Source organism: Oncorhynchus mykiss, chromosome 8 (assembly GCF_013265735.2).
Source record: "Oncorhynchus mykiss isolate Arlee chromosome 8, USDA_OmykA_1.1, whole genome shotgun sequence".
In the NCBI taxonomy this organism is placed as follows: domain Eukaryota; kingdom Metazoa; phylum Chordata; class Actinopteri; order Salmoniformes; family Salmonidae; genus Oncorhynchus; species Oncorhynchus mykiss.
The window spans coordinates 55,871,771-55,896,490 of NC_048572.1; the positions used below are offsets into that span (position 1 = coordinate 55,871,771).

General features: G+C 43.0%; 1 protein-coding gene across 1 annotated transcript; it reads right to left on the reverse strand.

Moving 5' to 3' along the window:
- Positions 1–1,182: 1,182 nt before the first annotated feature.
- LOC110530179 (phospholipid phosphatase-related protein type 4) lies at positions 1,183–24,572 on the reverse strand. Its single transcript, XM_021613047.2, has 7 exons — positions 24,156–24,572; positions 17,233–17,418; positions 13,264–13,393; positions 12,867–13,065; positions 11,314–11,371; positions 10,397–10,570; positions 1,183–8,751 (listed from the first exon to the last, which is right to left on the reverse strand). Exons 1-7 carry the CDS (start codon positions 24,231–24,233, stop codon positions 7,126–7,128), a joined length of 2,451 nt encoding a protein of 816 aa, XP_021468722.2. The 5' UTR covers positions 24,234–24,572; the 3' UTR covers positions 1,183–7,125.
- Positions 24,573–24,720: the final 148 nt, after the last annotated feature.

The following is a 24,720-nucleotide window of genomic DNA, read 5'->3' on the forward strand; positions in this document are numbered from 1 at the left end:
ATCTGCTAGAAATGGGATCGGTACTGGTACTTCCTGTATATAGCCATGTGATTTTTACTCATTATTCACTGTATATTTATTTCTTGTGTCATTATTATAGTTTTTTTTTAAATGTATCTTTATCTCTGCATTGTTGGAAAAGGACCCTTGAGTAAGCGTTTCACTGTTAGTCTACACCTGCTGTTTACGAAGCATGTGACAAATACATTTTGATTTGATTTGATAATGTCCCTAAGACATCTTAAGAGGTACATTGATTTCTGCCTCTCTTCTAAAGCGGCAGTGGCCAGTCTCCAACTCATGTGTTACTCCTTGGTTCCCACCGAAGCATCTCAAACGCTAGCCCCTGTTTTTCGCTCTGTCTCTTCTTCTCTCATAGTCTCTCCACCACCGGTCTGTCTCTCTCTTTTATCCCTCAGCACATTCCCTTTTGGTTCTCGGGGATGCTGTTTAAGCTGACGAGGAGCAGGAGCTCTCCCTTTCAATTTAGGTCAACTTTCTGCCCTACTTAAGACCTCCCTCTCCCCCATGATAACTAGGTCACTTTCCAACATCACATGCCTGCACACCCATGTGTATCATCTATACAGCAATTCTATTAATTATAAAGAGTATAGGATGTTATGGCAGCGAACAATCAGTATGGGCATTGGGGTCATGGAATGCAGAGGCCGATGAAAGAAATGAAAGCTGAAATTAATCATTCTCTCTACTATTATTCTGACATTTCACATTCTTAAAATAAAGTGGTGATTCTAACTGACCTAACACAGGGAATTTTTATTAGGAATAAATGTCAGGAATTGTGAAAAACTGAGTTTAAGTGTATTTTGCTAAGGTGTATGTAAACTACCGACTTCAACTGTAAGTATGTGATACTGAATTGACATCACAATATGCCATTGTGACACAGAGACATGACATCACAGTGTGCCTCTGTGACACAGGGAAATGACATCACTATGAGCATACAGTATGTGACACAGATAAAGGACATCACGGTCTACTTCTACCCCTACCAAAGAACTACATCAACATATGATTCTGTGACACAGGGAAATTACATATACCATTACATATACCATTACATCACAATGTATACATGCAATACAAAGATGACATCACTATGCGTCTCTGTGACACAGATGAGACAGAAAAAGATATCACCATCAACAAACAATCTAGTTTGATAATCAAACATTTATTTCAATATTTAGACATAGTCAACTCCATAGAATAGTGAAATACAGAGTGTATTTAGAATGTGGAATACAGAGTATGTCTGGTGGTATCATTATACACAATGATAGGAATTCGACCCTCTAAATAAGAGCGACTTCTGACTGAGGCTTCTGTTTCGCTAGCCACAAAGCTATCTGCCAATCACCACATCTGTTCTGAATGTGCACAGGCCAACGTTGCAGATGTATAATAAAGCCAACTGTCAGTTCGACCATAGAAATAGAATGACTAGATTATTATAGATTCCATTTCTATAATCTCAACTCTGTACAAATGCATCCTCAGTCTATTGAACATCAAAACATCTTCTGCCAAACATGATTTTATTTCTGTAGATATGCTTTCCTAACAACATTGTCTGCATGGCAAAGTTACAAATATTGTATTTACAGTGATAGAAATAATTCAGAGTTAATCAATTGGTTGATTGATTGATCAATTGAGTAGGTATAAATCAAGGTACCAGCCAGAACTTTCAAAAGGTGTCATATACAAAAAAATAAGCCTTTAGATACAGTACATATCAAAATGACCATGCAGATATGACCACAGTTTAAAGCCATCATGAAAGTACACAGGCAAATATGAAACATTTTCCCCTTAAGCTGTCGCTTCCAATATACCCTTTGAGACATAAAAAATATGTAGAATATTTATATAATATCAATTCAGTGTCACTGAAAAGAAAAACACACACACACACACACAAAAAAAACGTGATTATCGATGGACATTTTTAACAACATCTTCATTTAATACATCTTACGTTCATATTGTGTACAGACACAAACAAACTGAATTACATTCCTTATCTTGGCAATCCAAATGCGACTGACATATCATGACCACTGTAAAAAAAAAAATTAAAAAAATGATACTGTGGTAGATATCTCATGTTACTTCATAAGTAGATAGTGTTCTTTACGCATAACACTCATGTCAGGGGTCTCAAACTGGCGGCCCACGGGCCACACACGTATTTAATGCGGTCTGACCTTGATTTAACCTCGTTGAAAGAGAACGTGGTCCCCGGCGAAATGGCTTTGAGACCCCTGCTGTATATGTGCAGTAAGCTCTTGGCACAGTTTTGTAAAGGTATCAGCCTACTATAATATACGTACTATACACACCCTACTTACATTTATAGATTGCTGAATGGTTCTACCTTTGTACACAACAAACTGGATATAAATCATTGATTATTTGTCCTTGAACAATAGTCTTGTTCAGTGGCAGCATGTCACACACATATAGATCAGGTGTGATAGTTACAGTGCCACTAACCAGTGGTAGTGAAAGTAATGTTATTTTTTCACTTCTGTACTTTAGATCAAGGTTGTAATAGTTGTGTGTTTATATTCACTTTTATTTCTATTAGTTTTGACATTTTTATTTGAAATTCAGCTTAGTTTCAGTTCGTTTTCCGACCTGATTTGTTAGTTTTGATTTAGTTTTGAGTTGTATAAAAATATTTATATTTTGTTTTGATATTATTTAGTGCTGGATTCAATCCGTATCGCCAGAGTGTCGCCGAAGATCCACGTTAAAATGTAAAGGTCATTTCCGATTGAGCCGACATATGCAACGTTTACAGTGAATGCAGTCGCCGCGCCCGCGGGGAACGTTGCCTTAAATTGTCAATCACGCTATATAGCGGATCTTCAGCGCTATGGATTTAATAGAGCCCTTAGTTTCAGTTTTAGTGTTAGGGACAGACAGCATGCATGGGAGGCTAGGAGCCATTTGTGTTGCATAGTTTTTTGGGGGTGTTTTTTTGGGATGTCGTCTTCTTGCAACTGGGAGGCAGTTATACATAAGGTGACTTTTAAGGTCATAGGTTAGTTTTAAATTATTCAATAAAATTATTAGAAATTATTAAATCAATCTCAATGTAAAAAAAGGAATAGCGAAAGATCTGGAATAGCAAAACATACGGTGATAGGAAACTTTCTCTAGAGTATGTTTACACCAGTGCTTTTTACATTTAGTAGTACTGTACATGTAAGAATACCTAGACTATTTTTAGCTAGTGATAGTGTTCGAAGATTATGACACTGATCCTTTTTCTCAAATATTTTATGAGTTGGAGAACACATCGGGAGGGACCTCAGACCATTCCTCCATACAGAATCCTTCCAGATCCTTGATATTTTTTGTCTGTGCTTATGGACTGCATCTTTCTGGATTTTGATGTGTGCTTGGGGTAATTGTCTTGCTGGAAGATCCACTTGTGGCCAAGTTTCAGCATCCTGGCAGAGACAACCAGGCTTTTGGCTAAATGATGCCATGAAGCCGTTGACCTTAACAAGGGTCGCAGGACCAGTGAAAGCAAAATAGCCCCATAACATCAAAGATCCACCACCATTTCACTGAGTCATTTGAGTCATTTTTTATCAAGGTATCTTTACTTTTACTCAAGTATGACTACTGGGTACTTTTTTCATCACTGCAAAATTGTTTTTCTCAAAGTTGTCGGAATTCCACGTGAGTCCACTTAACAATATAAACATTACGGCTATTCGATCAAATAAGCCTCACACAGCAAATTAGCAATTCAAATGTGTTTTGACCAAATTTGACAGCTGCATACAAATAAATCCCCACTTCCTCTGCTTCTGTCTGTTTTTTTCCACATGGACAGATTTTGGGGTAGATTCAAGTCTCTCGCTTCGCCTCTTCCTCTCTGTAGCGATTCACAAGCTAGGCCTATTTGAAACGTCGCCATCTCCTGGACGCATTTACCACCCAATTTGTTTGTAAAAAAATAAAAAATATAAAACTGGACACAATTCATGATGCTTTATTTTAGTTAGTTTTGGAGTCAAAGATAATAGTTTCAGTATAGTTTTAGTTTTTCAAAACAGGTTTGTTAATTTTGTTTTACTAAATTGTTTTTTCATGATTAGTTTTGGTTTCAGTTTTAGTTTACTATAATAAACTTGCTTTCGACCGATTATGACTCACTTGTTTACTATTCCTCTTGTGGGAGGGAGAGGGATGGTATTGGCATTATACAACCTCGTCTCTCAAGACTTGTTTATACCTGGCGCTAACATGCGTTCTTAGTGCTGGTCTTGCCCACACTCTGATTGTGCCCACATTTTCAGAAATGCATCTAATGTGGTATTAAAATGTCTCAAAGGCTGCATTTACACAGGTAGCCCAGTTCTGATCTTTGTTTCACAAATTGGTCTTTTGACAAATCAGATCACCTCTGAAAAATATCCGATGTGAAAAGCCTAATCCGTCCACTGTGTCTGCATTGGTACCAGATTTCCTGGTTCCTCCCTGTATGTAAATTATTTGACTGCTATTCTTTCAAAAAAATATTTATTTATTTTAAGACACATATTGACATCTGTCAATGATTTTAAAGGGCGAGATAACGATGATTTAAAATGGTTGAACTGTCCACATCTGTCTATACTTGTGTGCCTGACCACCTATGTGTACCTGACTACCTCCGGATGTGGGCTGAAAGATCTGATCACTATCCAATCACAATGCACAGTCAGAATGTGAACAAGATCAAGAAAGGACGCATGTTAGAACCAGCTATAAACAGGGATTCAGTCGTGACTCGTACACTGTACATTATAGCCCAAGGGAGACGAATGTATGATTTAATTTAATCTAACAGTACAACCAAAGTCCACAGTACAGGCTTGGCTGTCACATTGTCCAATCTGGAAAATCAACCGGATAATTAGACCAATTGGTGTGCGCATAGCAATGGGTTGGGAAGTGAAGCCTCTCCCGAGAGTGGTTTCCTTTTTATGGCACTCATCAATAGATCCATTTACTTGAAAATGAGTTGAGTGCAAAGTGAGTAGCATTCACAACATGTACAGCAGTTATAGATTTTAGTTGGCTATATGAGCTGATAGGAAAAAGGGTACTTTATCAAAATATTTATCAAAACAGCGAATACTTATTAGTATACTTATTTTAAAGGCAACAAAGGACACAAAGACTCAAAGTCCTTCTTGAATTTCCCATCTTTAAGAAATGTTTTTTTAAATTAAGGCTCCTAGTAAGCAATTATCTTACATAGTTAACCCACTGCCCCTACTAATAAATTATCTTACATAGTTAACCCACTGCCCCTACTAATCAATTATCTTACACACTGTATGCACTGCCCCTGTTCATCTATTAATATACAGTATTTGCCACTGTATACCACTGTGAGCAAAAAAAAAGAAAGCATGATATACTGTTTTCCAGAAATCCTGGTTGTAAGAATCCCAGCGTCAGAAGGATATCCACTCACGACTTCTGAAAAACCTGGGGATTTTGGGAGAGTTACTGGGATTTCTAACCCCAGTGATAACATTTGGTGATTTCTCAAAACATCGCTCTTTTATAAATCACCTGCCAAATCAATGCATATCCTGCTAAAGTTCCAAAAACAACAATAAACACATCTCTGGTAAAATAGACTATCAATAATTAGCAAAAAGCAAATGAGGACATGTGAATATTGTTGTCAGCACAATCAGAGTACTATAAATATGTACAGTACATAGCAAAAAAATAGAAACATTTATTTTCACAATTGTCAGAGCACTATATGTATGAAAGTTGTATTATGAAAAGCACCTCTAGAGTTGCTATGCATTTACTATGCAGTTGCTATGCAGTGCAACACACTATGACAGTCACATTACACAGAGATATTAATATGCTGAGAAAGAGAACAGATCGTCAATGGAAAAAGCCTACAAAACATCATGTCTATCAACTTTGGGTGCGTTCATAAAATTCACTCTGGCTATCTACTCAGATTTCAGAGCACTCTCGTCAGAGTGTGCCAGAGAGCAGAATAACTGATGAATTTATGAACGCTCAACAGCTGTTGAATATGGCCAGTATCAGTAAACATAGGCAAAAAAAAGCGTTACTAAATTGTTGCCAGCAGCACAGTTACAGTCATCAACGCTCTGGATAACATAAACAGCCTAACCAGCTCTGCTAGGGTGAGTAAAATGGTCAGAGTGAGCTGTTCTCTCATTTATGTCTGGAAGTAGCTAGCAAGCTAGCTAACTTTAGCCAGTTAGCTTGGGTGATTGACTGCCGTTGACTGCCAACTCTACTCCTCGGCCAGAGCGTTCAGTGTGCGCTCTGAACGCTCCGAGAGTGAAACGCTCTGAATGTACAAACAGACAATCTGACAACGCTCTGAATTTACGAACGCACTCAGAGCACCCTCTGGCACTCCGGAGAGAATTTACGAACGCACCCTTAATAAACAACTTGCACGGTTTATTGCCATCGAAGGCTCTTGCCGGGTGATAACAAAATAGTATCAAATTCCTAGTTCAAACCACTTTAGCCACTATATAAAAAGAGTTAGAAGTTGTGCTTCTCAAATGGATCAAAGTTAATGTAATGAAAGGAGGGTTGAAAAGTGTGCGCAAAATGACCTTGTGGCGATTATCCAGCGTCTCCTGCATTCTTAAAGGATTATTGTGCGTGCTATAGTTTCATTTTCTCAAAGAACACACAGCAATAAAGGTAGCCCCGGTCCTATCAAACCAGGTCTAACAGTAAAACAACTGCGAAAAATGAAGAAGGATCAGATTATTGAGTAATGGAGAAACCCCTATGTACTGTACAGTGGCCTTCCTGGACCAGACACACTAAGATAGCTCTAATGAACTATATGACCATAGGACAATTTATCCAGCCCAGCTAACTCCACTGAATCCATGACGGGTTTGATAATATACAGCCGTTTATGAGCTGAATGTTCTCATTGGTCTTGTTGTGAGGTCCAGACTAGATCCAGTGTAGAAGGCCACTCATGGGGGGGGGACAGATAGGACCACCACATGGGCAGTAAGGGGGAATGGTAAGAATAAGTGCTGACTGTGCAGCTGTTCACTCCCTATACGCCAGACCCAGGGTGGGGGGCGGTGTTTGGGAGGCACCTTTGAAATAGTTCCTGGAGTTGTCCGGACTTGGACCTCTATCCGGGAGCAGGATGATTTTGCCCTTCCTCCGCAGGGTGGACTCCCGACTGGAGGCGATGGAAAGGGTCTCGGAGGCGGCCTCGCTGCCCACTCCACTTAGTCCCTCCACAGGGGTCACACGGATGGTGGTGATGCCCTGGTGGGGGTGGTGGTGGTGGTGGTGGTAGTGTGGGTGGTGCACGTAGGGGTGACCCCCTCCCCGCTCGCTGCCAGTGTCCGTACCCGTCTGACTCATCCTCCCGTCGATGGAGCCGTAGCCGTCCTTGAGCGAGTCGCAGCTCTCCGAGTCGCGGTTGAGGTCGTTGAGCTCAAAGGACTGGCGGATGCTACCCCGTTGCTCCTGCGGCTTCCACCTCCAGGAGCCACTGCCGTCCGGAGGCTTGATCACAGGCTTGTTTTCCGGGTGGGCCTCCACCCTTACGATGCCCTGGCCCGGCTCCTGGTCTGTCAGGGCCTTGTAATGGATGGAGCCTGTGCAGCTGACCACGCTACCGTCCTCAGAGCTCTTGGGGCTGCCGTGCTGGAGTAGACCCTGCTGCTTGGACACGGTGATGACCTGCATGATGCGCGGCTGGTTAGTTAGGCTATTAGTCCTGCACAGGGCGCCCTCTTTGGCCACTTTCAGCCACTTGGAGCGCGCCGAGCCTCCTCCGCCAGGGATCCCACCGCCGACATAGCTATCCTCTCTGTCCTCGTCATCCTCATCCTCCCTGGTGGAGGTGCTGCTGTTGTGCTCCTGGGTCTCCTCGGGGATGTGGACCAGCTGGGAGGAGCCTGGCCGGGACTGGATGGAGACGCGGGCCCCCGCGGCCAGGCCGCTGCTGCCCCCATTGTGGGGGAGGTGGTTGGACAGCGGCACGATGCTAGCTGCCAGCTTCATGTACTGGGCGGGGATGTGGCCCTGAGCACGGAGCTCCGCCTCCAGGCCCATGGCGGACGGCTCAGAGCTGCACCTCAGCTCCATGGTCCTCTGGGGCGAGGAGGAGGAGGATGTTGAATGGTGGCGTCCCACCACCACCCCACTGTCCATCACCTGCAGTGAGAACTTGCGGTTCTCGTTCTTGCTCTTCCACTGCGACAGCAGCTGCTTGGAGCGCGTGGAGTCCATGGAGGCGTGGATGCTCGCGTGGCGGCGCGGGACCCGGTGCTCTTCGGGGAGCGAGCCGCCGTGCGACCTGGGTAACGTGCTACTGTTAAAGGTCACCAAGCTGTCCTGTTTACACAGCGTGCTTGACGAGGTGATGCACTCCACATCAGCACTGGCCCTCTTCAGGTTGTTCAGGGAGCTGGACTCGCGGCAGGAGGGGACCCGGGTCAGGAGGGTCGCGGGACGGGCGGCGGTGAGGGTATCGGTGGTGCTGATGCTGTTCAGGCTGTTCATGCTGTTGAGGCTGTTGGGCTGCAGGTGGCGCCCTGCGCTCTGGCTGACGTTGGGCACGGTGTTGCTCCTGGGGGGCTCACGGAGCGGGGGAGGCTGGGGCTGCTGTCTGGACGTGTCCCGAGTAGGCTGAAAGTTACCCACTGCATACAGACCCTGAAGGGAGGACAGACCATGACAGCATTCTTTATAGGTTGAACTACAATCCTGAGCTACCTCTACCTACCTATCTATACCTAATATATCTGTATCTACCTATAAACTGTCTAAAATTGTCTTAGGCGTCTGTAGACAGACATTAGTACACAATCAAGCATCATTCAGTGAACATATGTAAGACAAAAAACATTTTTAAAAAAACAAGCAAGGGCAAAGAGCCATTCGTTCAACATGAGGTCTGCACGATTGTGTCAGTGGATTTGGTGTGCCACTGGTCATGTGACATGTCTTAGTCACTGAGTCATAGATAATGCAGCAGCCAACTGCATTACTGTCGTGGTAAATTGTCAGTGGCACGATCATAGCCACATCATAGCCTCAAGCACTTCTGATTTAATATTCCTCAATGTGAGGATATTGTGTGGGTGGGTGTAGGTGGTGTGACATGAATGTTTGTGGGATGTGCATGTCTGTTATTTATACATGTCCATGATCCAGTACCATGAAAATCCAATATTTTGTCGCATATTGCTGAAAAGGATTTGAGCAAATGCACAGTATCTTTACCAATCGTAATCATGTTATGTATTTCTGATGCTGCCCATTAAGCTAATTCAATGCACATTTCATTTTGGTGACATATCCATTACCATGTAGCCTAATTATAGCCAACAGTATTTGAATAATGTTGAAACATTGACACCCTCATACAACAGCATGAATCATATTGCTCAAAACTAGTGCATCCTGCTCTGTTCAGCATGCCGGTAATTGGATTTCTGGAACCCCATTTACAAAAGCACTACAGACTCAACAAACAAGCTAGCAAAACATGCCACTATTCATTACATCCATCAATATACAGACAGACAGTTGCACCTTTTCCTAGAGGCTCCACTCTTAGAAAAAAATGGTTCCAAAAGGGTTCTTTGGCTGTCCCCATCGGAGAACCTTTCGGTTCTAGGTAGAACTCTTTTTATTTCAAGTTAGAACTATTTTGGGTTCCATGTAGAACCCTCAGTGGAAAGAGCTCTGCATGGAACACAAAAGGGTTCTACCTGGAAACAAAAGGGTTCTACCTGGAACCTAAAATAGTTCTTCAAAGGTTTCTCCTATGGGAACAGTCGAAGAACTGTTTTAGCTTCTAGATAGCACCTTATTTTTTCTAAAATGCCAGAAGGAGATGAGAGGCTAGCTATATCAGAGGTGTGCTCTAGTATTAGAAAGAATGGCTTCAATGAGATGAATCTTCAGATCAGTGTTCTTCAATCCTGGTCCAGGTGACCCACCGGGTATGCAGGCTTTTGTTCCATCATGATACTTGCACACCTAATTCAACTAAATCAATTTGGCATGTTATTTCATTTACAAGGTGAATGAGGTGTGTTACAACATGGACTGGAACAAAAACCTGCACCTCTTGTCAGTCTCCAGGACCAAGAGCCTGGAGTGTCCGAAATGGCACATTATTCCCTATATAGTGCACTTCTTTTGGCCAGAAAAAGTAGTGCACTTTATAGGGGATAGGGTTCTCTTCCATACGCAGACCCAGATCTACAGTCGTCGAGTGTCACCAGTTAGTCTCCCCGGACCAAGACCTAGAAGATCAGTGATCAACTAGAGATCTACTAGAGCATCTCACCAGGTAGACGGCGATCCCGCCTCCGATGAGGAAGCCACAGTAGACGTCGATGGCGTGGTTCTTGAACTGGATGATGCGGGTCAGGCCACAGATGATGCCACCCATAATGAAGGTGAAGACCAGCAGGGGCTTCAGCAGCTTGGAGGAGTCCGTCAGCGTAGCGTTGAAGTACATCTGGAGGAGAGAGGAGACTCAGTGTGCCATTACTCAGGCATCCATATTAGGAAGTCGCCAACTGACAACTGTGGAAGTTTTGTCGGAAAACTCACCATACTTACATTCTAAATAGTAGGCATTTTGGGTATGCGAAAATATAAACTTTTAAAGTATATGCATTCTTTAAATGCCAGGATGTCATACTCATTTCGGTTAATTATCTAGTAGAATTGTCTGCACACTATAGAGGAAGAGGATCATCTTTTCAGATCCACGTGCGATTGACAACAGCTGATAATCAGAATATGGGACTCGCTCTACAAAAATGAACGAATGACCGGTAACAATTGCACATTAGATGATGCCTTCACAGTATAGATGTATTATATAGTATGCTGTTATTTGTTGCATACTGCATTCAGTTTTACCAAACAGTATGTTCTAAATAGTATGTAGTATGTAGTATGAGTATGTAGTATGCAGTATGTAGTATGCCGTTTTAGTAAGTAGCAGGCAAGACAGATTTCAGCCACAGCCAGGGAGTTTTGTCTGACAACTGGCGAGTTCCTACTATGGATGGCGTACAGCTAATAATTCAGCTATCGTCTATACAGTTATCTATTTACCATATATCCAGTTGCATTATGGATTCGACAAATTGTTCTTGTTTGTAGAGAGGCCTTAGGCTGCGGAGAAGGATGTGTGTGTGTGTGTACGTCTGTGTGTGTGTGTGTATGTGTGCTTGTAGCTGGATTACTTACAGAGACGTAGACAGCAGCGAAGGCGGCCAGAGTGGCATGCTGCGAGGGAAAGGACTTCCTGGAACGACAGGAGAGGGAGACGGTCATTTTTTTATCTTCCGCTTGAGAGACGGTGAGACGGACTGAAGGGAGATCCACCGTGAAGGGCGCAACCCGTGATCGATTTGCCACAGCAATGAGTTGGTTATATTTGCCCCACAAATCACTGACCATATTTTGAGCAGTTTGAGCATTAGCATTGCGAGTTATTGTCACATCCCTAGCCTGCATTAGCTTGCCACCGAGGAATAAAGTCAACAAACAGCTGTTAATTCACTTTATTAAAAATGTCGGACAATCAGACTTCAGGAGCAGCACATACCTACTGTGCTGTAGCCGTCATTCATCTATGGTCCTCCTCCAGACTCACTTGCCTATTAAAGTATTCCATAGCCTACATCATTTATACAATACAAAAACTGCACCCTTAAAGGACTTGAAACATATGCTAATCCTAAGAAAATCAACAATGTTTAATCTGACAACTGAGGGACCTTCTAACAAGGATTACAAAGGGGCCTATCTCCATGCAGATGTGCACAGGCCTACTTCCCTTCCTGAGAGGCTGGACGGAACAGAATACACACAGTACAGATTCCGCATATTGAGTAAACAGAAACTGACAGCCTCGGTAAGAGCTGAAAATGATAGCTGTGAAATACTCAGTTGCAATGGTCTGTGTGTGGGTTCAGGCAGATCTGCCACACATTCCCTGTTTCGTAAGTGCACCGGGATGAACTGAGTGGGCTGTAGGAACAGCATCTCCGGTTCTCCTTGCTCTCTTTTTATTTCTGTACCGGCAGACCGTAGCTAGGACAGCTACATTGTACAGTGAGTCAGACACAGTATTTATTAAGTTAAGCAACTTGGTGGAGAGAGTGGAGACATTAAAGTAAAGAAGATTCACCCATTTTTTTATGTTATATTGTATTTGTGCTTCTCTGAGCGATGTCCTATCAATTCCCAGGGTCATTTCATGTTTTCATGTGTATCCGAGCTACATGTGTTGCCGTTCAAGCAGGCCGATATAACATTTAAAATGGGTGATTATTTCCTTTAAGTGCCTTTAACAAACGAATGCCTCAGACTGGTGGTGAGTCACTCCTGAGGTAGAGGCTAGTGTGGGTGTTGTTTAGCAAGCTAGCGCTATTCTTAACATTGCAAATTAGCATTTCGTAACATAGCTTTCCAATGTAGAGTATATGAACAACAGATAGATGTACAGTAGGCATGTTGTTGGTTTACTGGCGGGGAAAGGTGTTCGCTGTAATAATGTGTGAAACTTCTGTATATACTACATTGGAGAGATATGCTAATGGCCATCTGTGGCGGCCCACTATAGACGACGTTGCGTGCCACTTGCAGTGCACAATTTCAGTGCCTGTGTTTACAAACTCCAGGGTGAAGTTTCTCCTACGTTTCCCCTTCAAATCTAGGACAATGTTCCCCTCCACCAGTCCTAATCTTTAATTATGATCTAAATGGCAAACGTGATCCTAGATCAGCACTCTGACCTGCCAGCGTCGATGACGGCTGGGTCTGCTCCTCCAGAACAGAAGTCCTCTGTGATGAAGGAGCTGTCGTCACAGGTCAAGTTGAGCGTGGTGTAATTGGGTTTACACACTGTCAGGAAGTATGGGGCGTGGTAGCCCGTCGACAGCTGGATGATATCAGTGATGAGAGCCGTCAGGCACAGTCCAAATACATGGACCCCTGGTAGAGTGATGGGGGGGGGGGGGGGGCAGGAAGTGGGAGAGCAAGGGAGGTATTACTCAGCTAATCACCAAAAGACAAGACAAAACACTATGTAGAAAATGTGGGTGTTCGCTACACAGCTGTGTCAGTGTTGTGAAGTTAGATACCGCCATTATGTTTTCAAGACCTCGCAATTGAGAAAATACCAAAACTTACCAACAAACCGAACAGCACGCCGTATGTACGAGTTGAAATTGCAGCCGGCTGCATTGATATTGGCCTCTGTTTTGACCCCAGTCTTTCTCCTAGACAGACAGCAATACAGGATACCTTCTCCTATCATTATCTAAGAAGAGATTCGACAGAAAGGACAGACAGAGGGAGGGTTTAATTAACACAGACCAGGTTTGGGGTCCATCCTAGTTCAGTTTCTGTATGTTGAATAATTGGACCAAATAATTTATTCATAGGATTGCTCCTGAATTGACTAGAAATGTATTAGGTAACACTGACAGATAATGTATTCATAATCTCAGTGGATAGCAGCATCTGTTAGTGAAGGAGAGATGGCTAAAGTGAATGCAGGGCTGCTCCACCACCTGAGGCAGCTAAAATAACTACATGCCTTTGAGGCAGCTACACTAACTGGCTGCCTGAGAGGCAGCTACTACAGTCTGACACCTTCCACGGCTCCCAGTGCCATGCTAAGGTAGAGATTGGCTACTACACAGGACCACAGCTGGGACAAACCACAGGACCCGCGTGGGAAACTCCCCACGACAGCTGGCACGTACTATCTCACCTGCGGGGTGAGAAACAAATTACCCTGTTGGGGAAACACTGTACATCTGGGTTGAACCATCTAAGCAGCGGGGGGAAATATCTACTCCATGAGAACAGGTGGGAAACACCATACAATGACAGACTGTATGAGAAAGAGGAATACATCGACATGGAGAAAACTCCAGGGGATAACTTCAATTATGTATGAACACATACAGAATGTGAGATGCTCAGAGATGCTTGGGAAAATGGTCACAACGGGGGACCAGCGTGCGTGTGTTTCAGGGGAAAGGGGTGTATCCGAGCTCCTTCAGCTAGGACTTGAAAACCTCCCCATTCTTGCTCAATGTTGCATGCCTTCTCAAACAGCTGCGACTGTATATCCATTCGCACGTCAAGTCTTCTCTTGAGTTGGGTTCGAGGATGGAACAACTGTTGAACATCTGAGCTTGTGGTTGTTTGTGGGGGAAGGGTGGGGAGAGTGTGTGTATGTATCCCACATCTGTTGCTAAGAGGTAATGATGTTCGGAACAGTATAGGATGAATCACAATAACCGTTTCCCAAAAATAAAATGTTGAAAAAAGTGTAGGGATCTGAATACTTTCTGAATGCACTGTACATATTTAAAATAATATTTATATTTGTTAAAAAATATATATGTGGGGGATTGGAAAGAATGCAGACAATTACTGTACAATGATTGAAGCCACAATCTATTTGCAATATTAAAGCCCCTACAAAAATTATTCAAAACAAATAATAATAATAATAATAATGAACACATACACACAACACATTTGTGAATGTGTATGTGTGAAACACTGGAAAAGTGTGTTCAATCTCCAAATTGTAAAAGTCGTGGTAGAAAACAGAATCCTAAAGGGGTGAAATTTGTTTTGGCAGAAGAATCACCCATAAAAAAAAATGGAATTTCAACAAAGAAGACATTGGACAAAATACACATTTCAAACATAACCAATAAATGATGACACTTGAACCCTTAAAAGCCCAAGGGCAAAACACTTCTAGAAGAGTGAGATACATTCATGCTACACAGGCATGCCCTCTAAATAAATGAATACCCGTTGTCAAATTGGTTAAACGTTCTATAACGGTTTACAATTGTCCATTCTAGGAGCAATTACTACAGTATAGCCTATACTGTATAATGTAAAGTGTGCGTTCGGCACAGTAGGAGGAACATGACATTAAATACATTATTGCCTGCATTTACTTTAATGATGAGAGGATCAGCGAGTGGGAACAAATTAAATAGGCAGGATTTATAGTCCATCAATAATCTCCTGCTACAGAATATTGATGTTATAGAATCTATATATATGATTTATCTCAAACAAGGGGGATAATATGAAGTTAATGACTCAAGGAGGGAGATAGGGAGTTGCATTAACCATCATAGCCCATGTTGCTAGAGGCGGACTCATTAGCCATTGTACTGAAAATATTTGTTGTATGCTTATATGGCCGTCTTGTAGTTTTTGTGTATAATACTTAAGATGTATAGTGACCTACTTCTTAAAAAAAAATAACATCAGTACAAGTCACAGCTTAGTATCTGAACCATATTCATTTTGGACTGCAAAGCTGGTAACATAGTCCGATAAATGTAGTCATGTAGCTAAAGTAGAAGAAACCTAAATAGAGAAACCAGGTGTAGATTCCTCTGTGTGCTTCCACCTCGAGACCAGGTCATGCACGTATTAAAAAAACACAAGAAAACCCTTCAGTGGAAAGCTGTATTATAAAATCCATAAATGGTTTTAGCAGGTGAATTTCACCTATAACAATATTTGGCCTTATCATGGCTATGCTTTATTGTAACCAACTGCCATTCTAAGCACCCCAAGGGCCCTGTTAAATAAAGCATGCAGTAGGATACTATAGGGCTTTAACAACAACAAAAAATCACCACAGGACCAGAGAGATGTCTGTCTGTCTGTCTGTCTGTCTGTCTGTCTGTCTGTCTGTCTGTCTGTCTGTCTGTCTGTCTGTCTGTCTGTCTGTCTGTCTGTCTGTCTGTCTGTCTGTCTGTCTGTCTGCCTGCCTGCCTGTCTGTCTGTGTTGATGTTCAGCCAGTGGCCCTAGGTGGGCAATAGTCCAATAGAAGCTGACAGCGCCAGCCAAACTGTATGGGTCTGAGAGACAAAGCATGACACCGCAAGAAGCACAACACCCCGCAGGTTGCCTAGGTGATAACAGCCGAAAGAGAGAAAGAGAATGTGTCGCCGAGCGAGATGCTGTCAGGGGAATTTTTGCTGAGGACCATAGAGAGAGCAGCAGCAGCAGAGTGATGCTAAGGATTGTATGAATTTAACACGCAATTATTCACCAGAGAAATCTGAAGATGTTTTGGAACGTGTAGGCCAACACTTTCCATAAAAGGTCCATGGGAAACTGTATGGCGGACACCTTCAGGTCTGTTGTTTTCTCACACGAGCAGTGTCTAATATAGAGAAGAGACGATAGATAGAACACCATAGATGTTATCTTTATGGAAGAAACGATTCCAAAACCAAGACCTTTAGCAAAGTGATGGCACTTGAAACCCTTACAAGCCCAAAGACAGAACACTTTTGGAAGAGTGAGATATTACATTTGAAAACAATGAAAACCTATTCTTTACTAGACCCTAAAGGTAAATCCACTGTAAAGGGGGAAAAAAACCTAGGGAGTGTACACTTCTGGGTGAGTGAACCCTTAGAAGTGATCCTACAGCCTAGGAGTGAATTCATCTGCATGAGTAAACACATTGTGACATACCGTTGGGAGAAAACCCTTCTGATATAGTAAGTCTAGGTAAATGAGCATGCTAAGATATGAAAAGGCATACCTTTTTGAAGTGAACCTCAGACAGTGTAAGTAAGCCCGTTGGATTCTCCCTGAACTCTCATTCAGCATGAATAAACCATATGTGACTACTGAAATGTGGAGGAACCCTTAGGAGGGAACACACTAAGATTAAGGGCATGCTGGCCGTGAGTAAGCCCTTAGAAATGAAACATGAAGAGTGAATTTAGCTGACAATCTGAATATGGAACCCTTAGAGGGGGACTAAGCACACACACAGTGAGTAAACCAGGACCGAGTGAGTTTTCCAGCACAGGCCCTAAACCCTAAGAAGTGATCCCCTAAGAATACATTTGGTTGAACACTGACTGTGAGTTCAGCTAACACCGGAATGAAAGTAAATTGAAGAGCACACTGATGCCACTAGCTTGGTCCCAGATCTGATCGTACTGTCTTTCCAACTTCTATGGTCATTGTTTGGCGTGACTAGGAGTTGGTAAGACGCCAAAAACAGATCTGGAAACAGGCTATGATGCTAGACCCTTCAGGCAACCAATAGGGAGCGAGGGAATGAGGTTTGTGGTTATACTGACCGTAGCTGTAGGTCCAGCGAAGGCCAGGCTGAAGAGCATGAGGAAAGGGATGACTTCCTCAGCGGGCCTGATGTAGGGCATACTCAGACTGCGGTCATTGCAGCTGTAGCCCAACCGCACCGGTTTGAACACGTCGGTCAGCTCCAGGAAATACAGGCTGACCACAGAGGAAGCCATGATTGGGAGCTGGAGGGAGAGAGTGGGGAGGGAGGGGGAGAGGGGAATGGTAGGGAAGAGAGATGAGGTTGAGAGGAGGATAGAGGAAGACAGAAAGAGAAAGAGAGAGATTAAACAGAGGAGGGCAATAGGCAGATGTTTCAGAAAGAGAAGAGAGAGAGAAATGAGAGACAGAGAGGGGGGAAAAGGTTAGAAGCTGTCATGATAACATATGGCAGGCAGCAGACAGAAAGCAAACTACTATAAGAGCCCTGTCGGACAAGCCAACCAAAATAAAACCCACTATTCTTCAAAATGACATCCTTCCTGAGCACTGAGATGTTAGCCTTTTTAAACAGCAATGCTCTTCCAGACAGGGCCACAAAGGGGCCCCTGTTTCCAATTAGCGACTTCATTTAGCAAACTAAGAAACATAGAGAATACAATGATGATAACTGGTTTGATATGAAACACCATTGCGCTAAAGAGTGATTGGATCCCGACAGAATTCCACAGTCTTAAGAGATTTACCGCCTAGCACTTTGTTGATAACCATCTGTTACCCAAGCACAACAGCACTGTGTACCACACCGCATAGTGCATACAGAACCAACACAACAACACGAACTGTGAACATGGAGAACACAAAACGAGCGGTTTATGAAAGCACAGCGATTACAATGGGGTAGATTTCCCATGAATTCTTCCTTCGTAGTGCACTCCACTTCAGAACAACCCAAGAGCTCCGTGAGAAATGTGTTTCTCCAGAAATCACACAGGCGGTTTCCATGTACCCCTTGCAGTGGGGATGACACATTATTACAACAGCAACAGAATGGCATAGCACGCAGGCTGCTGAGGATGCGTGAGGACTATTGATTAACCAAACAAATATATATATGGAAGCGTAGAATTTCAAAGGAAAATACATTTGAGGGGAAATGTTTATCTTTTTACCGCTGACCAAAGGCATCTTCAGAGGCTGTGATGGCATTTACAGATGTAACACCAGTGAGAGCAACCATTCTCTGTTGGTGGGGGTGTTACTGTAGTAGGAGGGACTCGTACGAATACAGGATTGGTGTGTGTGTGTGTGTAACTGTCTGGTAAACACTTCAGTGTCCGACAGCTGCTTTACCTTAAAGCTGCACACATAACAAGCATCATTACTATCGCAGAGGGACAACGCAGATACATTTTCCGCGGTCTACCCATTTCCTCCAGCCCTTGAAGGTCTGAAACAAACTGTCAAAACATGTATCCTAGTTGGTAACTCTCCTACCTGGAATGGGTCATACCAACTCACTTCTACAGAGGTGACATTATCTTTCTGAAAATACATCACAGTATTTACACTTTCTAATAATAGCATACAATCCCTAAGCCCGAAACAATACAGAGGCCGTACATTTACGTACTCAACAGAGAGAAACTAAACCCCTGCTCCAAAATGTGGCACCACCACACGAGGCAATGTGAATGGGCATCCAATGCGGCACATTGCCTCCCCCTAGGATCGGAAGCACACATCGGACATGGGGGAAACAATGTCACAATTAACATCTCTAAAAGGCTGCTGCAAGCTCACGTTTCGAGTTTCAATTGATAATGCCATTGGTAAACAGGCCATGATGATTGAAAGGTCCCCAAATCCCACTTGATGTCTGAGGATGAGTTGAGGTGACTGGGAATGCAGCAGTCTCTTGGATGGGTTCACAATATGATTCATGATACCCAGCCTCCCACTCTCCTGTTCAGACAACCACTATCAAAGTGATCTACAATAGGGAACATTCCTTAGAACATTTCTTCCTGTCAACATTCTAATGTGGTATTCAGTGAATACTTGTTTTAGCTCCTGTTATTTTTCTATCACTCTAGTACACATTAATTGTTGTATGATTTCACAAAATTGCTGCATGTAAAAATATATATAAATATATATATATATATATATATATATATATATATATATATATATATATATATATATATATATATATATATATATATATATATATATATATATATATGTGGCCTCCCGAGTGGCGCAGCGATATAAGGCACTGAATTTCAGTCCTAGAGGGGTCTCTAGAGATCTGGGTTCGATCCCGGGCTGTGTTGCGACCGGGAGACCGATGAGGCAGTGCACAATGGGCCCAGCGTCGTCCGGGTTAGGGGAGGGTTTGTCCGGCCAGGGATGTTCTTGTCCCCTTGCGCTCTAGCGACTCCTTGTGGTGGGCCGGGAGCATGCACACTGACCTCGGGTCACCAGCTGTACGGTGTTTCCTCCGACACATTGGTGCGGCTGGGTTCCGGGGTTAAGCGAGCAGTGTTTCAATAAGCGAGCAATGTGTCAGTGTGGCTTGGCGGGGTCGTGTTTCGGAGGACGCATGGATCTCGACCTTTGTCTCTCCCGAGTCCGTACGGAGTTGCAGCGATGGGACAAGATTGTAACTACAAACTGGGGCGAAAAAGGGGTAAAAAAATACATTAAAAAATGTATATACATATCTAAAGTGAGTAATTTATTACTTTTAATGATAGCTAAACGTGGACCATGTGAACTGAGAACTGTGAAACGTATCTTAAACCATCTGCTCGTGTGTGAGACGTTATTGACATGACAGTATAACCAAACAAACACAGAAGCAAAGGTGAATGAAGCGGCACATTTCTTCAAACACAACAATGTTGAATAATATTTAGCTTAACGCTAGTAATAAATAGGTAGGGTAGATGGACGCAAGGCAAGCCGCGTTGTCACAGGACCATTGAAGCAACTGAGCCCCTTCCATAACATGAATGATGATGAAGAGATATATAGAGTAGGCCTATAAGCCACAGTGCCAGAATTTCTACCGTATTGTTCATCACAATCCAATCCATCCACATGCATTCATTTCCGAAGCATCTTACAGTTGCCAAAAAATGATGGGTATAAAGCTAATCGCAAACAAACACCTGAGGAGCTGTGCTGCCTGGTTGCCCACCATACTGATAGCACTTTGCAACCTCATGCTCGTTTAATAAGAGCTTACCGTGCAAGTCTGTTCCTGCATCTGTTCGATTAGTGCAATCCAGGTTCTGTGTAGGCTCTCTGCTCGCTATGATGCCACCAGTTAATTGACTAATTGAGCTCCATAAAGAACTTAACTAAACGATGATCTGCACGATTATCTTGCCTGTCCTTAAGCGATCGTAAAGGAGCATCGATGTAAATCGACTGAAGGAGGGGCAGTGGGTTGTTCCCCGCCCAAGGGCATATTTAAAAAATGCAGTGTCACATTGAATATTTATGTTAGAATAATACAGTTTCCCCGGTCGAGCGACCAATGGTTTATCAGCCACATTTTTCTTTCCTTACCGTGGCTCTGAATAAATAGTCGCCATACCTTTTACCAACATATTATACATCAATTGAGTTTGTGGATTACACTTTACATGTTTCCACTTTTCATAATGATTTTTTTGTTGTTGTGGTAGAGATATAACTTTTTGTTTTTCAGTGGATATACCCTTCTATTCAATCCCATGGTAGAGCAGGCTGGGCCACCAGGGCAGTGATTTAAGTCCCATGGTATGACACTTTTATATTACAATGATCACTCACTCTCTCTCTCTCTCTCTCTCTCTTTTCTCTCTCTCTCTTACCCAGGGCAATCCTTCTTGTTGATGTCACACATAGACAAGAGTTAGCCGTTCTTCATATCCCGTTGAGCGTCTTTATGCTTACTCAAGCATAGTAAACACAGTCGACATCGGCTAAAGAGAAATGAACCGAGGAAGAAATAGAGGCTGGAGCAGAGAACTCTCCATGGTGCTAAAATGAGATACTCTGTACCACCGTGTGGTTCTCCATTTTCATTACTCTAATCTTATTTTTTACTCACCTTTCCACTGGCTTTTTACTGATATCAGACATGTTGTGCATTTATGGGGATGGAGAAGGCAACCCACATTTGGTCAAAACTAGCATTGCCATCCACTACAGTCACTACTTCCAAGAATGGTATGGAATGGTATAGAATGGAATGAACTATTGAACTAACCTAACGTAGCAGCCATAAAAGACACACGTGAAACTAGATCCCCTACATCCCTCAAACTCAACCCTGGACCTCGAAGCCAGTTCCACTGCCTTTTTTTCCCATTGTACCCCTCTAATCAGGGACCGATTTAGACCTGGGACACCAGGCGGGTGCAATAAATGATCAGGAAGAACAGAAAAGCAGCAGGCTCTGGACCTCGTAGGGTAAGATTTTAATACCCCTGCCCTAAATACTGGTCTTGAACAGAAGAAGAAAAATAACTGTTGGGGGAGGTTCTCTTGTGCACTGTTCAATGAATCCAGTAAATGTGGAGGAGTTAAGATGGAGTGTCGCTTTGTTAGCGTCCAAAAGCGGAAGTCTCGTCACAGGCTCTCTTTCCATTTCCCTTGAAAACCGGACCGTCCAGTTGTTGGGGACTCGGCAGAGGCTACTATTGAACTAAAGCCAGCTCTGTTATGAGTTGGACCGTTAAAGGTCCAATGCAGCCGTTTTTTTATCTCAATATCAAATATTTTCCGGGTAACAATTAAGTACCTTACTGTGATTGCTTTCAATCACAATGGTCAATAAGAAACAGAAATAGCTTCTTAGTAAAGAGCAATTTCTCAATCAAAAATGTTGCTAGGACTGTCTGGGAGTGGTCTGAGTGGGGAGGGGGAAAACTGAAAACTAGCTGTCATTGGCAGAGAGGTTTGGAACTTCCTTTCTTATAGGTCTATTAACATAATATAAATATTATTAACTCCAGGTGATGTCACCAGGCAGGCCAAAAGTCCACCCAGCCAAAACAGGCTGAAATTTCAGGCGGTCTTTTTAAACAGCTCTAACTCCAACATCAGTGCTTAAAGGCACTGGGCCTTTAAGCCTGCACGGCCCACATATTCTCCAATCCAGACATACACTGAGCATACCAGACATTACAAAGACCTTCTTAATATGGAGTTGTGGCCAGTTAAACAGTCAGAGCCACATCCAACTCACAAGTTAGCAGGACATTTATGTTGTTCATCCTCAACTCATATCCATAGGGCATATATTTCCAATAGTGACTGAAACCAAAGAAGTCAGTGTTGACTTCCATCTGCTTGACGGACAAAGTGAAGGGAACCTCTGCATCTCAACGACATGTTTGCATTACAGCCCTCCTGCCTGTACTTTAGAAGCCCCATGAGAAAGCTTGTTCAACTTAATATGGGGATCTAGCCCTCTCCAATGTGTCCATCCAAGAACCAGGCCATATAGCCTAGTATAGGGGGAAAACGTGACCAAAGGAGTCCATCCTCACCTCTTCTATCACCGTCTGGTTTGGATCTGCGTCTACCCGCTGCAAGGGCAAACAGCAGCGCATCGTCTGGTCTGCGGAGGTCACCGGTTGTCACCTGCCTTCCATCAAGGACCTGCACGCCTCCAGGACAAGTAAGCGTGTAGGTCAGATCATCGCCGACGCCGCCCACCCCGGACACCCCATCTCTCAAAGACTCATGACCAAAACCGCCTGCCACCTGAACAGTTTCTCCCCTGCGGTGGCCCTCATCAACCGGCCATCAGGCTCATAGGGATTAAGTGACTTTGCATTGGGCCGATTACTGCACCTTGTCATCAACGACCTCGAATACCAATCTGCACTCTATTGCAATGGCCCAACACTGTATACTGTATTCGCCAAGGCAACTCTGCTTATTTAGATATTTCCCATCTGTAAATTGTATATTCCCACTGTTATCAGCCTATAATACACTCTAGAGTTTTATGTTTTATGGTTAGTGTTCCGATATTGTATATTCTGTATGATGTCTATTTGGATTCTGATTCTAAAATCCATTATTTCAAAGACCAACCTGATGTTTTTTTCAGGTAATCATCTATAGTTAATCATCAATCGATCTATAATGAATGGAAAACATGGCCTACATATTTGGTGGAGCGTCACTAAACCCACAGTAATGCTTTGTAACTACACAGCAGTCTTCACCATCATGGAGAACTCCCAGATTCAGCAGGTACCATTACTACCTTTCTGACGATTAGGCCTCGAATCACACAAAATGCTAATGAATGAATCAACCCTTGGCTACATGAATATTTGACATGGGTGTAACAGGCTGTTTAAAACAGTAGGCCTGTATAAACTGGCATGGCATATTAATATTCATGATCCCTGCTTGGGAGAAAACAAACAAGGCTAAACATGTTTAATTCTTTGAGTCATTTTTGCATAGTCCAACTAGTTTTTATGAACACTCTCTAAATGATGTGGGTGTTGAGTTATATGAGCAATGAAACAGATATGAAACAAGAGTGATGTGACTATTCAGATGAGAGTGAAATGATTTATGGTTTGTCATGTTCAACACTTCAGTTGATTGGCTACTGTATGAATCTGTTATATGACACATGACAGAAAGACATGAAGATAGTCCCCACCGCCAGCTCGTTAACCTTGAATAAGTAATTTCAGGGCCGCCTCATCATTCATCCTAGCCTTCAACGTGACTGCCATACCAATACACAGTGCCGCCGTGACTGCCACACATTCTGCGCGGCTACCTGTAGGCAATGTGGTGTTGTGCATAAAATATGATACAGCTGTATTTCGTTACATTTCCGCTGTCAGTCACCGCATATTCATTCAAAACACATTGTTTCTCTAGGCTACTCCAGCGCCAGCGGTTCAATGCGCATTGGAGCTGTCGCGGAATGGTAAAACTCACCTACCTCAACGAAATAGAAACAAGGCAGCAAGGTGACGCTGTCTTTGGTCACCTTCCCTTTTAGTCTCTCTTTAGCAGACATGATGAACCTCCTGTCTCTCCTTTGAGAGGCCGGAGACAGAGAGTTGTATTTAATTCCGCCCGTAATTTTGGCAATGTAAGAGATTACGCTTCTGTAGCTGGTGGTTTCAGCTTCATCGCCAAGTGTCGCGCTTGTGTTGAATGAACGGCTCCACTGCAGCCAGTCACTCGCGCACCAAATCACTATCGAAGCAAACCGCAAAACCAAATGGTACAATAAAAAATGTTGTGAGTATTTAGATATCTAGTGGGAAAAACATGATCCAAATATTGCATTGTATTCCTTGAGAGTATTGAATATTTTGCAAGTGACAACAACGACGTGCAACGAGAAGGAAAATGCAAAAAGATCGATGCAAGTGACGTCAGACCAATGTGCTAAAAACCTATTTTTCACACGGGTGGCACGCATGGAAGTACGCGCACACCCGAATGAATACACGGTGCTTTGGAAGCGTGTGTGTGTACGTGCTACACATATAACGATT

Coding starts and splice junctions, on each gene's coding strand:
- LOC110530179 (XM_021613047.2), bottom strand. CDS start 24,233: ATGTCTGCTAAAGAGAGACTAAAAGGGAAGGTGACCAAAGACAGCGTC. Junction 13,066..13,263: donor GCGTGCTGTTCGGTTTGTTG/GTAAGTTTTGGT, acceptor TCACTCTACCAG/GGGTCCATGTATTTGGACTG. Junction 11,372..12,866: donor GCCGTCATCGACGCTGGCAG/GTCAGAGTGCTG, acceptor CTGTCGTTCCAG/GAAGTCCTTTCCCTCGCAGC.